At 36.1% G+C, this 13,373-nt stretch overlaps 1 protein-coding gene across 2 annotated transcripts in view; it reads right to left on the minus strand.

The window, feature by feature from the left end:
* Positions 1–707: 707 nt before the first annotated feature.
* The window catches only part of samd10b (sterile alpha motif domain containing 10b), a 68,824-nt gene continuing 56,158 nt past the window's right edge, over positions 708–13,373 (minus strand). The window contains exons 4-5 of one of the 2 annotated variants that reach the window (XM_084428977.1): positions 10,881–11,021; positions 708–2,791 (exon numbers count right to left, since the gene is read on the minus strand). In XM_084428977.1, coding sequence (XP_084285103.1) covers positions 2,769–2,791; positions 10,881–11,021 — 164 coding nt within the window. In that variant the 3' untranslated portion in view covers positions 708–2,768. The remainder of the gene's footprint in view (positions 2,792–10,880; positions 11,022–13,373) is intronic. The other variant, XM_084428978.1, reaches the window with a different exon arrangement.

Below are 13,373 nucleotides of genomic sequence, written 5' to 3' on the forward strand. Positions count from 1 at the left end.
ATTCCACATACTCACAAAGCGTCCTGCGAGGACCATCTCCAGGCAGGCGAGTTTTCGTCTGGGCATTGAGAAAACACAGAGGCTGTCGTCAGGGTAACGAATGAGGTGAGCCAGATCTAAGAATCTCTGAGTGTGATCCTCGAGGAAGCAATCCCCCTGTGAGAGATGGAGGATCCATCCTGCTGCTAGATCCATCAAATTGGTTCAGTTTCTCTGTCACGGTTGGTTGCAGGAAGGGAGAGTAGAAGCAGTATCTATTTGACACAGTCAATTTTATTTACAAAAGACCATAACAAAAAACACACTGGAGACCATGAAAGAGCAGGAGATAAAGCATCCCAACATAATAGACGAGAACCAACCATAAGCTGAAACAAATGGGGATTAAAGCACATGAGGCCAAATCAAAAACCATGACCACAAACAAAGGAAAACTCAAACTAAGACAAAAGATGGAAAACAGATGAAATCAGACAATTAATTGTTTGATCGAAGAAATGTAGCCTTGGTGAGCATAAGAGACTTCAAAAACATGTTTTAAAATTTTGAACAGTAGTATACATTTATATTTAAGATTTATGTTTAGATGCATATTTATTTTTTTAAATATATTTAACACAGTTACCTTTGCATTTGGATGACCATGTTATAATTGTTTCAATCAATTGTGAAAGAGAAAATTTCCATATGAAAAATCTTTATTTTTTAAAACTTTATTCCAAAACACACATATACATCTGTCTTTGCCACACCATGTCTTGTATAATCATGTTGGTAGCAGGTCATTACATAACCGATGTCAATTTCCCTCATTTTTGCATAACAAGATTGAAAAGAAACCCATTGCTTGTCTGGAGAGAAAAAATGCTTGTGTGTCAGGATGCAGGAATCAGCAAAACACTCCGGAGAACCATCTTTTATTATGTCAAATCAATTTCAGAGAGAATTCCGGCCTGTCAGTCCCACATAAACACTTTTAACCTGGATGAACTGAACTGGTTTGTGACAACTGGCCAGATTTCCGTCAGCTTTGGGTACATTGTGAAAAGGCATTGAACAATGACTGGTGCTTTGTGAAAATGAGATTTTACTGTAACTCAGCCCTGTTCTCTAAACACAGACAAACATTCGAGCCTCCTAAACAAACATGCTACTGCATCACAGTGAAGTTCAGTGGAGCATTCAGGATTTTACCAAACTAATGGCAAAATCACAAAATGGAAAGAATTACAGTTTATTCTCTCCAAAAAAGGTCATTTATCATACCAAAGGAAATATAGAAAATACTTAACATGCCTTCTTGCGTTCTTGATGATAACAAACCTCATTACTCAAAAGGCTAGTTCACACAGCCAGCTACATTTCAATCATTTAAAGTTGACTTTTGGATTTAGTATGTTGGGAAACACAACTGCCATGTTCATACTGAACCAACAAAAACCAACATGGTTAAATACCCCAGTGACCGATCTAATGAAACCCAACAACTATTTGGTGTTCTCTTCAATCTACTGCTCTGTCATTACAATAGTTCACCTGAAAAAAAAAAAACTGAATATACTTGCAGAGTTACGAATTGCTTTATCTTGGAACGAGACACCAAATTGAGCTAGAATCTAGAAGCATTTGATTGCGTAGAGGATGTTGCAGACCTAAAGATTCTGATTGTAAGGTAGCTACTCTAAAAACAGGTCTAGCCATGCAGACATGTGGCAGCGCCTTACATTATTGCTTTGTAAAGGAGGACAACTGGGACTTCTATGAGTGACAATGATCTAGACACATACTGTAACTCCTAGAGTAAAGGTATATTCATATTCGGATTCTTTGATATATTAGGAGAAAACCTGAACATCTACATTGTGTGCAAGATTTCAACATGACACTGAAATCAAAAATATAACTTAGTGCATTCATGAAGGTAACAGCAGGAACAACATTGAAAGCAAAAGAACATCCTGAGAAGGAAATAAAAATGGTGGTTGGTTTTTAAGTGTGCACATCTGATATAATTAACATTCAATGTTCATTTTTAAACAAATTGCCATTAATATCCAGTTTCAGATCATGTTATCATTGTTTTTGTCAGTGTGAACATCCCTTTAGTCTGTTGTGTAGAAGTCAGGAATGGGGAAATGTTGGATAATCAAACTTCATGCCCTATTCTACATGTAATTCTCTTTCTTACATCTGCAAATGGAATGATACAATCTATTGTGAGAGGTAGGAGGAGGAATTGTCTGTTGTTCCCACACTTGTAGAAACAGGATTTATTCAGCACTGCATCTACGTCCATTCTGAGCAAGTGATGCTGGGTCAAAAGAGCAGCGCTATCAGACAACTGTACACTTTAAACCTCATGGAATCAAGAGGTGTTGCTCCCTTAACATGATCTGAGATTTGGATCTGAGATCAACAACTTGAGAGGTCTTGATCCAATCCAAGTCCTTACTCTTGTCTGACAGAGCTCTGCTTGGTAGTCTAGGTTTTGTAGAGATGACGTGAGACTTGAATCTTATCACTATATTACAGGTTTAGAGTCCGACTTTGTCCTTTTGAGTCTTTGAAACCCCATCCAGTTTTGCATAAAAAGATGGTCCTGTCTGTTAAATTGGTGTGGAGTTAACAGTCTCCTCTACAGCTCAACCGCCAGGCAGATTCTCTCTCTCTCTCTCTCTCTCTCTCTCTCTCTGACTGTCTGTCTGTAGCAGGAACAAGGCCTCTTGTATCCGCCGGGAAGACGAGAGAGCTGCCAAAAGGATAGTGAGCTAAGAAATGTTGCCGAAGGAAGCTGTAAAGAGAGAAAAGAGACCGGAGAATGAAAAAGAGCATAAATTATTCATGTGATTGCAGGAAATAACATGTAGAGAAGGGATGTGCATCACAGAACCTCTGTTGTTAGACATTTACTCACTATCTCAAATACCTTCGTTTACCATCTCATCTATAAGATCCCTCTGGACCTCCATGTTCTCCCAACTAATGTGCATTTTATCAGGGAGATATTCAAAGCCTTAAAAACACCCCCATATATAACCATGTATCGTGCACATTTCAGATGTGAAGGCTGTTACTAAAGGTACACTCTTAAAAATAAAATGGCAATTGAAGAACCTTTCAGTGAATAGTACTCAAAAGAGCAATTTTTTTAGTGCGAAGAACATTAATCTAAAGAACCCTTTTCCACTATAAAGAACCTTTTTTGCTATGGAAAGACTGTATGGATTTTAAAGGTTCTTCATGGAATCATTGATGCCAATAAATAACCTTTATTTTCAGATACTTTTATTTGTCCACAATCCCAAGGGAGCATGTATAAGAGTTTCATTTAATACCAGAAAGTACAGGGGGGGAAAAAAGTCAAATCTAATGAAAAGAAACTACAGTACTTTAACTAATATCTGTATGTGCAACATTTTAGGCTATTTACAGTCTCTCCAAAGTCTCCTTATAGGGATAGTTCACCCAAAAATGAAAATTCTTTAATCATTTACTCACCCTGATGTCTTCCTAACCTGTACGACGTTCTTTCTTCTGTGGAACATTAAAAATGTTTTGAAGAATTGTCATACAATTGAGGTCAATGGTAACCAAAACCGCTTGGTTACCAACATTCTTCAAAATATCTCCTTTATGTTTCACAGAAAAAGAAAGAAAGCCATTCAGGTTTGCAAAGATATGAGGGTTCACTTGGCTGGCAGCCATTTTATATGTAGACAATAGGCCATACAAAATAGTGATGGGAGAAACTGAGCTTTTTGAAACTCTGAATCAATTGAACCAATAGCTCTGTAGCGTTTAAGACACATACCAGGACAAACCGCTTGAGAGTAGTTAACCCTTAAAAGCATACCTCAGGTCTTTAGTGGCCCGGGACGTCATTCACTACCCTCCTCCTCATTCATTTTTTAAAGTTACACATCAACCTTCTTAGTATTCCTTAATCAATTCATTATAAACAATATAACACACAAAAAAAGTGACAGATACACAATGATAAAGTGACGTTTCATTCATAGTTACTGAGGCAGAAAACAAAAGAATAGGAAGAATCATCAGCAAAGCTTGAAATGGCTCAGTGATTTACTGCAGAGCAAGTACTGAACGCAATCAAATAAAAGTGTCTCTGTCACTTGATGCTGGATCTGATGAAGAAGCTGTCAGTGATCAAAATACTGATTTTGAAGAAGTTGAAAACGATAGTTTTGAGAATATCTTTGAGATGGCGAATATGAGCCAGATGCTGAATATACTGGGAAATGAGCTCTGACGAGGACAGTGATGATGGCATAAAACATACCAAACTGAACCCTTCCAAGCTCCGAAAGTAAACAAAATATGCTTTATTTTATTCTTCTGTAATTATTACTCTAATATCAGGAGAGTTTTATATTCGCGACAGGCAGAGATCCATCCGTGTTAGATATAGATCCGGGTCGCTAAAGACCTGAATATGTAATAATGATTGGCAAAACATTCATGCATTTCAGGGTTAAGGGTTTACCTTGAGATCAACAGCCTCTAGTGTCAAACCACTGAAATTTCGATGACTTCAATTTTCTGAAATTATGTGACTTGGCCAGTTTGATTCCACCCAATCAAAACAAAAGAGTCAAAAGTGCCTATTACTAATACAAATACATCTCATATCTATTTTCTGACAAAATTATGTTTCAATAACATACTTCAGATCACATGACCTGCAATATCTGACAACAATGGTATCTGAGTGGTATCTGTATTGCTTCTTTTGCTAAAATTACCCTAAAACCGGTTTCTGTCTCATTTCACCGATTTTACGTTTAACTGACTTCCATTCCTTCCAACATAAGCTCATTGGAAAAAGACGCCTGTACCTAAATTTTTGCAAAACTCGTACCTATACATGCAATTCCCTGCAGTTTCCAGCTGAAACGAACACTAGTGAAAGTAAAACACCAACAACTTTTAGAGCAAGCTACATTTTGACGTTTTCATCACATAACCAGCTCCCTAAGGTTCTTGTAATGTAGTAAACTCACCAAGTACAGCATTGCACTTGTTACATTAGTGACAGGCTGCAATTTGTCTCATTAGATTTTAAAAAAGAGCAAAAAACTGGTATGGATTTGCACAAATATTGTTCAAATTGTAATTTGACTATAGTGTGTACTTTTCAAAATAAAAAATGCTTCAGAAACCCCAAATTCTTAACATTCAGATGTGCAGCAAGCCATCATTCATACTAGAAGTGAGACAGACCGGCCAGATGTTGTTTGAGTGGAGGATGTCTAACGGTAGCAATCAACATAATTCTCAAGAACATCATGGTTTGCTCTATTTCTTATCTGTCACCAGCAGAGAGTGTTATCTGTGAAAAATGCAGGAAGGATCTTTTCATCAAGGGCAGAAACAAAAAGGACTAGACAAAATGAGATCACATCAGAATACATTATAACTGTAGCAGCTGACAGGAAAACCTGCATGATTTATTTATTTATTTATTTATTTTTTGGAATGCAATCAGTTCGTAGGGATTGTTAAAAAAAGCTGATTGCAATTTAGAGATGCGTTTCTTCCGGGCCTGGGCAATCAATGATAGTCTTGTTCAATCTGACGAGAAAGAACATTTGAAAATGAAACTTAAAAAAATATAAAAGTATGATGGAACGACCAATTCAAGTCACCGAACAATGGACAATCAGAGACGAACACATTTGAGGAAAGGAACAGGTGGAATGGCTTGTGCTGCTGCAACATCAAATGACACAGTGCCAAAACTGCTGAAAGTCAGAATGATTGGTGAATGTGTGTTATCTGCAACATGTCTCTGATGAAGACACCTGATTACTGACGTCCATCTAGTACTATTTACAATGGAAAGAGAGAGACCAGAGAAAGGGAGAAGGGGAGGAGTTAAGATACTGACCCACTACTTCCAAACAACCCGATTTCAGTGGAAAAGTAGTTTTTTCAGTAGCATGTGAATAATAGCAAGTAATAAATGCTACTTAAATATCTTAATTTAACTAAGGCTTAGTCCTGGCTTAATCTAAACCCTGTCTGTGAAACCAGGCCTATATGTCCTTGTTACACGTTACATGTAGTTACATGTCACTGGTTGATAGATAATGACGTTTTTTGAATTTTAATTGAATAACTATAAATTACACATAATAACATGCATGCAACCAACCCTTAAACAAACTCTAATCCTTTTGTTATGAACCCAGTATGAGTTATATTTGTGGGTGTTCATGTTTTTCCTTTGTTTGGTTTGCAGGATGGAGTTAGGGTGAGTGACGTCATTGATGACTGAGGAGTTACACCTGTGTTGGAGCTGATTTAATTATTCTTACTTTAATAAATGTTATTCCTTTTGATCATTATCCAACGTGTTGTCTCCTTCTTTGTCGCAGCTTGCGAGCCGGCCTATAGTACACGCAGTTAATTATTACTACTCAGTACTTAAATGTATAATTACGCTGAAACAAATAAACTATAAAATAAAGTGTAACCTTATATATTCTATTTAAATTATATATCATATTTATATTTGAAGAGTTCAGATGCAAAAGCCTCTAAGTGCCATCTGAAATTTATATGAAATGGGTCATTTTCATTGCCATTTAAGTGAAATTACTGAACTTAAATATACGAGCTTGATAAAAATGATCATTCTAGAAGAAAATTTCAGATGGCACTTAGAGGCTTCTGCATCTGATTAAAATCCTGTGCTGTAGAAAGAGTCATTTTGAAATAACACAGGGTTGTCATAAATAAAAAAGTTTTGTTTTTGTCTGAATGTTTTAAAAAAGAAAGAAACAAGCTGAAAATGTGGATAGAGAAGCTTGTAGCAGATGTTGGGAAGGGCCTCAGGATGCTCTCCTGATGGAAACAGGCATATGGAAGAGACAAGCTGATTACGCTATAGCGGATGTCTCAGGGAGTTTGTGCGGGTCGCTCTCAGAGACTTCCCGTCAGGTTCACAGTGTTTGCTACATCAACATTTAATTGGCTTGTTGAAGACTTATCATTTCACTGAGCATCACGAAATCCATCCTGTTTAACGATAAACAATTGTACATTTCCTATTGCATTTAAAATGTCTTCAAAGTAGTACAATGACAATTTCCCAGATCTTCATTTCCTGGTATGAAATGAAACATTAAAGCCTTTCGATTTAACAGTTCTCCTAAATGGCATACAAGCAAAGTGCATAGCAACGCACGTAAAAGATTCATGAAAACATGCATTAATATGTACGAACCCTTTTCAGGAAAAACGTCTACGCAATATTAGTGTAGTAGACTTGTTTTGTTAACAGGAGCAAATGATTGCATTGTTTGCTATGATGAAGCAGTGGATCACATGTTTTTCTCTTCGTGTGAGATGTTTAAAGTCCAATACAGTGGGGCGATTGGGTGGTAATTTAGAGAAGAGTAATAAGGTTTGGTGTTTCAATAGAAACAGCAATTATAGTGTTGGGAGAATCTGCCTCGCTCTCGGCTAAATTGCTTCGGTGTGAGGAAGGGATGAAGAGGGCTGAAGAGGGCTGAATTACTTGGCCTTGGAACCGAAAGAACAAAGCAATTTAGAAGAGTACAGAGGCAACATTTCAGAGCATAAATACCAGATAGCAATTGGACTGAAAGGTCAATCTAAGCCTCCGAATCACTCCTGTGAGCGTTATGAGCTTTAACAGAGAGAGCAAGATAAGTCCATGTTGATCATTTAATAAACAATGCTACATTATTGGGCAGGGGACAGAAAGCTATTACCCTTACAGATATATATATATATTGATATATTGATATATACTTTAGACTTTTGCTAAATGTATAAAAAGGAGCTGTTTTGTTAGCGGGCAGTCGTGTTCAAGAGCTCAGGTTCAGGACATATAAAGGTTCAGGACATATAAAGAGCCGAGGTGTGTCCCTCACATCTCTCACTCCACTCCAAAAAAAGCTAATCAGGACATATTTGTGACCTTTGCTGGCAAAATGAGTCAGAATGAGCAAATTTTCTCCATTGAAAAACCTTTAAAATTATCTAGGATTTGTTGGATTTCGATAGAGTCAGTAAAGCCAATTTTGAAAAGTTTTCTGAAGGTTCCAAAACAAAATCACCTAGCAAACATACCTTAAAATCCATGGTAATAACACCAAATTTGGCACACACCAAGTCCAAACCTATATCTATAGGGAAAATATATGTTCAACCTTTTCTGCTTAGCAGTCAGTCTGAGAAGTGTGGTTAAGGGCTACACATGGAGCAATCCATGTAGCAGAATCATCCAACAAAATATCAATAATAACAAAATATAAAAAAGACATTTTTCTTGCATGGATGTGTGGCCAGATTAATAGTGATCAACACAACTATAGTAGCAAAGTTCATTTTATTACAGTCATGACAATTTCATATTGTGTCCATGCCCAAATATTGTTCAAGATTTGCAACATTAATGTCCACGGACCATCTTGTTTTGGTGGTGGCACATCATCACTGAAGTAGTCATTAATAAGTTGAGCAAAATGCTCCACGTCAATTGCTCTGAGAAGATTAGCCGACCGCAGTGCATTTAAAGCATTAGCCACCGGCTGAACACTCACTATCAACTTACAAAACAAGCACATATTGACAAAATATTGAATGAACAGCTTGAAAATTTGAAATGTATTTTTCATGTTTTCAGAGGATGGATGCTTTCATGACATCACAATGCACCGCACGGGGTGTTGTGATTATTCACGGAAGGCAATATTACGAGTGGTTAGCAACATGCTGGTTTTGTTTACATCATGGGTATGAAAATCACATCTCATTGGTTCAGACTCATCGAGAATTCGCTAATTTTCTAAGTCACACAGGTTTGGAACGACATGAGGGTGTGTAAATGATGACCGCAATGATTAAGAACCACAAAAAATCTCCAACATCAACACCAAAAACACTTGCCCCTTCGGTTAATTTACATCGACATCATCCAAAACGGAGATCAAGACCCTTTTATGGCCAGAGTGGTTGTCTAGTCTTCCACCCGATCAATATTTCATATTTTCATTCATGCCCACTGAATCAAAAATGACAGGCCGCTATAGACGGCCTCTCTTTAGACATCCGCTGGAAACCCTGCTGGCTGAGAGACGCGTCTAAGAATAAACTCGCACAAGCTGTGTCCTCCAGCCATGCCAGCCCAACGGTCCCCAGGAGACAGATTTAACTCGCACTGACAGGTGATGTCAACAATCAGAAACCAACTAATCAGCTTTGGCGGGACTTCTATTCGTCCGTCCTCCTCTCTCAAACACCCTTCACCTGTTTGAACCCCCACACGAGTCCTCTGTTTGAACCTCAGGTGAGGATTTTTCCATTGGGTGGCTCAATTAGATTCCTTTATCACAGCACGGAGGCCAGGACTTGGTGAACTGTTAAATTAAATTTGCCCCCTAAGCTGTTGGTAGAATTCCCTGACACAGCGTTTAAGTGGTCTCTAATTCCCTCTCCTTGTTAATGTGGGGTACACTGGGGTTTGACACTTGCTGAGGCGGGAGTTCTGAGGACGCGTCTCGCTCCGAGGAGACCCTGATACTTTGTGTCTTTAACTACGGGTTGTCCTTTGAAACTTTGAAAGTTGGATTTAAGTGAGCTTCAAACAAAGAGACACTCAGAGCTTTTGCATCCCAAAAAAGACTTGCATCCCAAAAGACTCAATGCCGAATAAATCATGGATATACAGTATGTTATGTTGGTAGCACTTTTCACTAAGGTTCCATTTGTTAACATTAGTTAACGACATTGGTTAACATGAACTGACGATGAAAAAATACTCCTAAAGCATTTCTTAATGTCAGTTAATGCTAATTTCATTAACAAAGTTTAATAAATACTGTAACCAATGTATTGCTCATTGTTAGTTAATGTTAATTCATGTATTAACTATTGGGATATTATACAACAGTGATTTCTTGATTGGCTGATTTCTATTCTATTCTATTCTATTATTATAATATAATTAGTGCTGTCAAATCGATTAATCACATCAAACATAAAATTATTTGTTTACATAATGTGTGTGTATATATATTATTGTATTTATATATATTATATATGTGTCTGTGTGTATATACAATATATAAATATAATAATATACTGTACATCCACATATTATGTAAACAAATAATTTTATGTTTGATGTGGTTAATCGTGATTAATCGATTTGACAGCACTAATTATATCATATTATATTATATTATATTATATTATATTATATTATATTATATTATATTATATTATATTATATTATATTTGTGAATGGCTAATAATTCATTTATTACTTTAAAAAACCCTAAACAAGCATTACATGAAATTGAATTATTGCATGAAAATTAAAAATATAATACAAATATTTATATATATAAAAAAAACAGTCTAATTAAAATGGTGCCAATATATATATATATATATATATATATATATATATATATATATAGCCTATAATGTTGTTAGCCAAGATGTTGTAACACAATTTTGAGTTGCTCCTCTCATTCACTTCCTCTGAACAGTGATTAATATAATATAATATAATATAATATAATATAATATAATATAATATAATATAATATAATATAATATAATATAATATAATATAATATAATATAATATAATATAAATGTAATTATATATACAGTACTTTTAGTAAAAAAAAATTCTCTGTTCTCTGAATCCACTTGTGTTTGTTGGAAGTGCACACTATAAATTGCATTATTATTGTTAGGGAAGTTGGGTTGTGCTTCATGCAACTTTTGAATGAGTCTCTGTCTCACATGGGCCATCCTTTAATGTCAACCGCAGTAATATTGTTTAGGTTGTGTCTGTTCCAGGTGCTGGAGTCTCACCTCTGCTGAGCAGCTGTAGGTTGCGCACCTCCTCTCTGACCTGAAGCTGTAGGACCTGCTGCAGGACCTCCTGTCTCAGCGTCTCCTGGATTATACCCATCCTCTCCAGCTTCTCTCCATTCAACCGCAGCAGGGCACGACCTGAGAAAAAGGGTGTGAGTGACAGTTTGAAAAGTCAATGCCAGCTTTGTAAAATAGCTTGATGGAACAGAAAAGGATTATATCTGGAGAACATCTGATCAATAGTATGGAATTGGTTTACATTTCTTTAAATCCTCCTAGAAGCCATCAAATTAATGCCACAAGTCTTGCCAACAGAACAAGCCAACCTTAGAAAAAGTCTTTGAGGAACCAGACATGTAATAAGACTTTCTCTTCCTGCTGTACAGTTTTAGCTCTGCTGCTTCTAAGACATATCATTTTCGCCAATATATCATTTGTGCATAAAGCAATTCCATTTTATACGCTCTGTGAAAAAAAACAAACATCCAAGGTGGCGGATGAAGAGAATGTCGACTATAAAAAAATAAACATAATAAATAATAATACAATTTATTTGTATGGCACCTGTCATACATAAAATGCAGCTAGTGTATCACGGATCAAAATAATAAATAAAAAAATACAGGGAATTAACCAAATAAATAAGATAAATAACAACAATAAAAAGTAACACAATTAAGGTTGAGACAAAAATATTGTAGAAAATGTTCAGTCTGATTAAAACGGTCTAATTTAATTAAACAGTAAAAAGCAAAAAAGGAAAATAATAAGGTTGAGAAAAATAATAGAATTATATAAATATTCATTAATAATAAAAAAATTAAAAAGTCCAGTGTGATTAAAATGGTCTAATTAAAAAAAGCATATACACTAGCCAAAGTAATATACAAATTATTATTATTTTCAAATTCTGAAAGTAGTACACCATGTATCCTTTGTAAATTAGGTGATTCCAAAACAGTGCCGTGAAAATTCATCCAAGGTGGCAGATGGAAGATGAAGAGATAAATCTACTATAAAAAAACGAAATAAAATAAATATAAGATAATAAAACAATTTATTTGTATAGAACCTTTCATACAAAGAAATGCAGCCATATCACAGGTCAGAATAATAATAATAATTAAAAATAAGACAAATAACCAGACTAATTAAAAGGGTCTAATTGAAAAATTGTTCAGTATAATATAAAATGTTAGGGTGTGGAATGATACATTGGTTACGCGTAGGGTGTGTGCTCAGTGTGCATGACATGTAAATTTCATCATGAACATAATAGGCGTGTAGCCAAATTTTTCCCTAACTTGCACATGAGCCTGGATTTTTTTGCACTAATTAGTTTGTCAAAAAGCTAACCAAACAGATGAGTCAAACAAACTACTGGAGACTCAATAGCAATATATGCCTGAGTGAGAGGGTTAAGAGATACACACACTCTTAGTTTAAACCAGTGCAAAGACATTTTAATCACTCATAACCAGTGTTGGGGAGTAACGGAATACATGTACCGGCGTTACGTATTCAGAATACAAATTATGAGTAGCTTTATTCCGTTTCAGTTACAATTGGTATTTAGAATACAGTTACATTGTTGAAATCAATGGATTACATGACGATACTTCTCTGTTTCACAAGTTTATTCACTCTCTAAATAAATTAAGGCAACTCCATGCATTTCCCAGAAGCCCCAAATATGAAAATGAAAAAATGCGCGGTTTGCGTGATCAGTCACAATGGAGTCGGAAGAGGAGCAGCGGGAGCTAGAGGTAGAGATGGAGCCGGAACAACAGAGCCAGGGCAAGAATGCGTTTCTATCTTGGAAATTCAAACAGCATTTCACATTAAAGAAAGAGAAGGGAGAACGAAATATAACTGTGCAGTGCAACCTCTGCTTGCCAGCAACCAACCTCCTTTCAGCGTCCAAAGACTCCACCTCCAACCTGAAGAAGCATCTTAAAGTAAGTAATTTTTTTTAATTAGCCAGGTTTAGTTATCTGCTGTAGTTTTACTGGTCAACGTGCTATTTTATAGTTGTATCAGGTAGCTACCAGGGCTGTAACGATATGCGATATGAAACAGAAAACACCCCTTCCAACACCCATGTTATCCTTCCCGTCCAGGGGTGTGTTTCCCATACAACTATATAGCTCGCTGCTTAACTACCATAGTACAATGCATCGTTGGAGAAATCAACTAGCTAGTCACGACTGTTTCCCGAAACCGTATGTCGCAAAGTATCGTTCAACCACGTTGGTTTATGACGTCTCGCACGTGGTGGACTAATAACTTATTTTAATTAATCTGTTTGAGATCGAATTAACGCTAGATTTTGTCATATAAGTTACAGACATGGCATCTGAAGACCATTTCTAATTTTTCTCAGTTATTTTGCTTTATTACCAGACTCAATATTTGGCTCGTTCTTACATAGTAGAGCACGTTCGCACATGCACAGTCTTCAAAAACGGTGCTTTAAATCTCTTGACAAAC

Source organism: Rutilus rutilus (assembly GCF_951802725.1).
Source record: "Rutilus rutilus genome assembly, chromosome: 13".
Lineage (NCBI taxonomy): Eukaryota > Metazoa > Chordata > Actinopteri > Cypriniformes > Leuciscidae > Rutilus > Rutilus rutilus.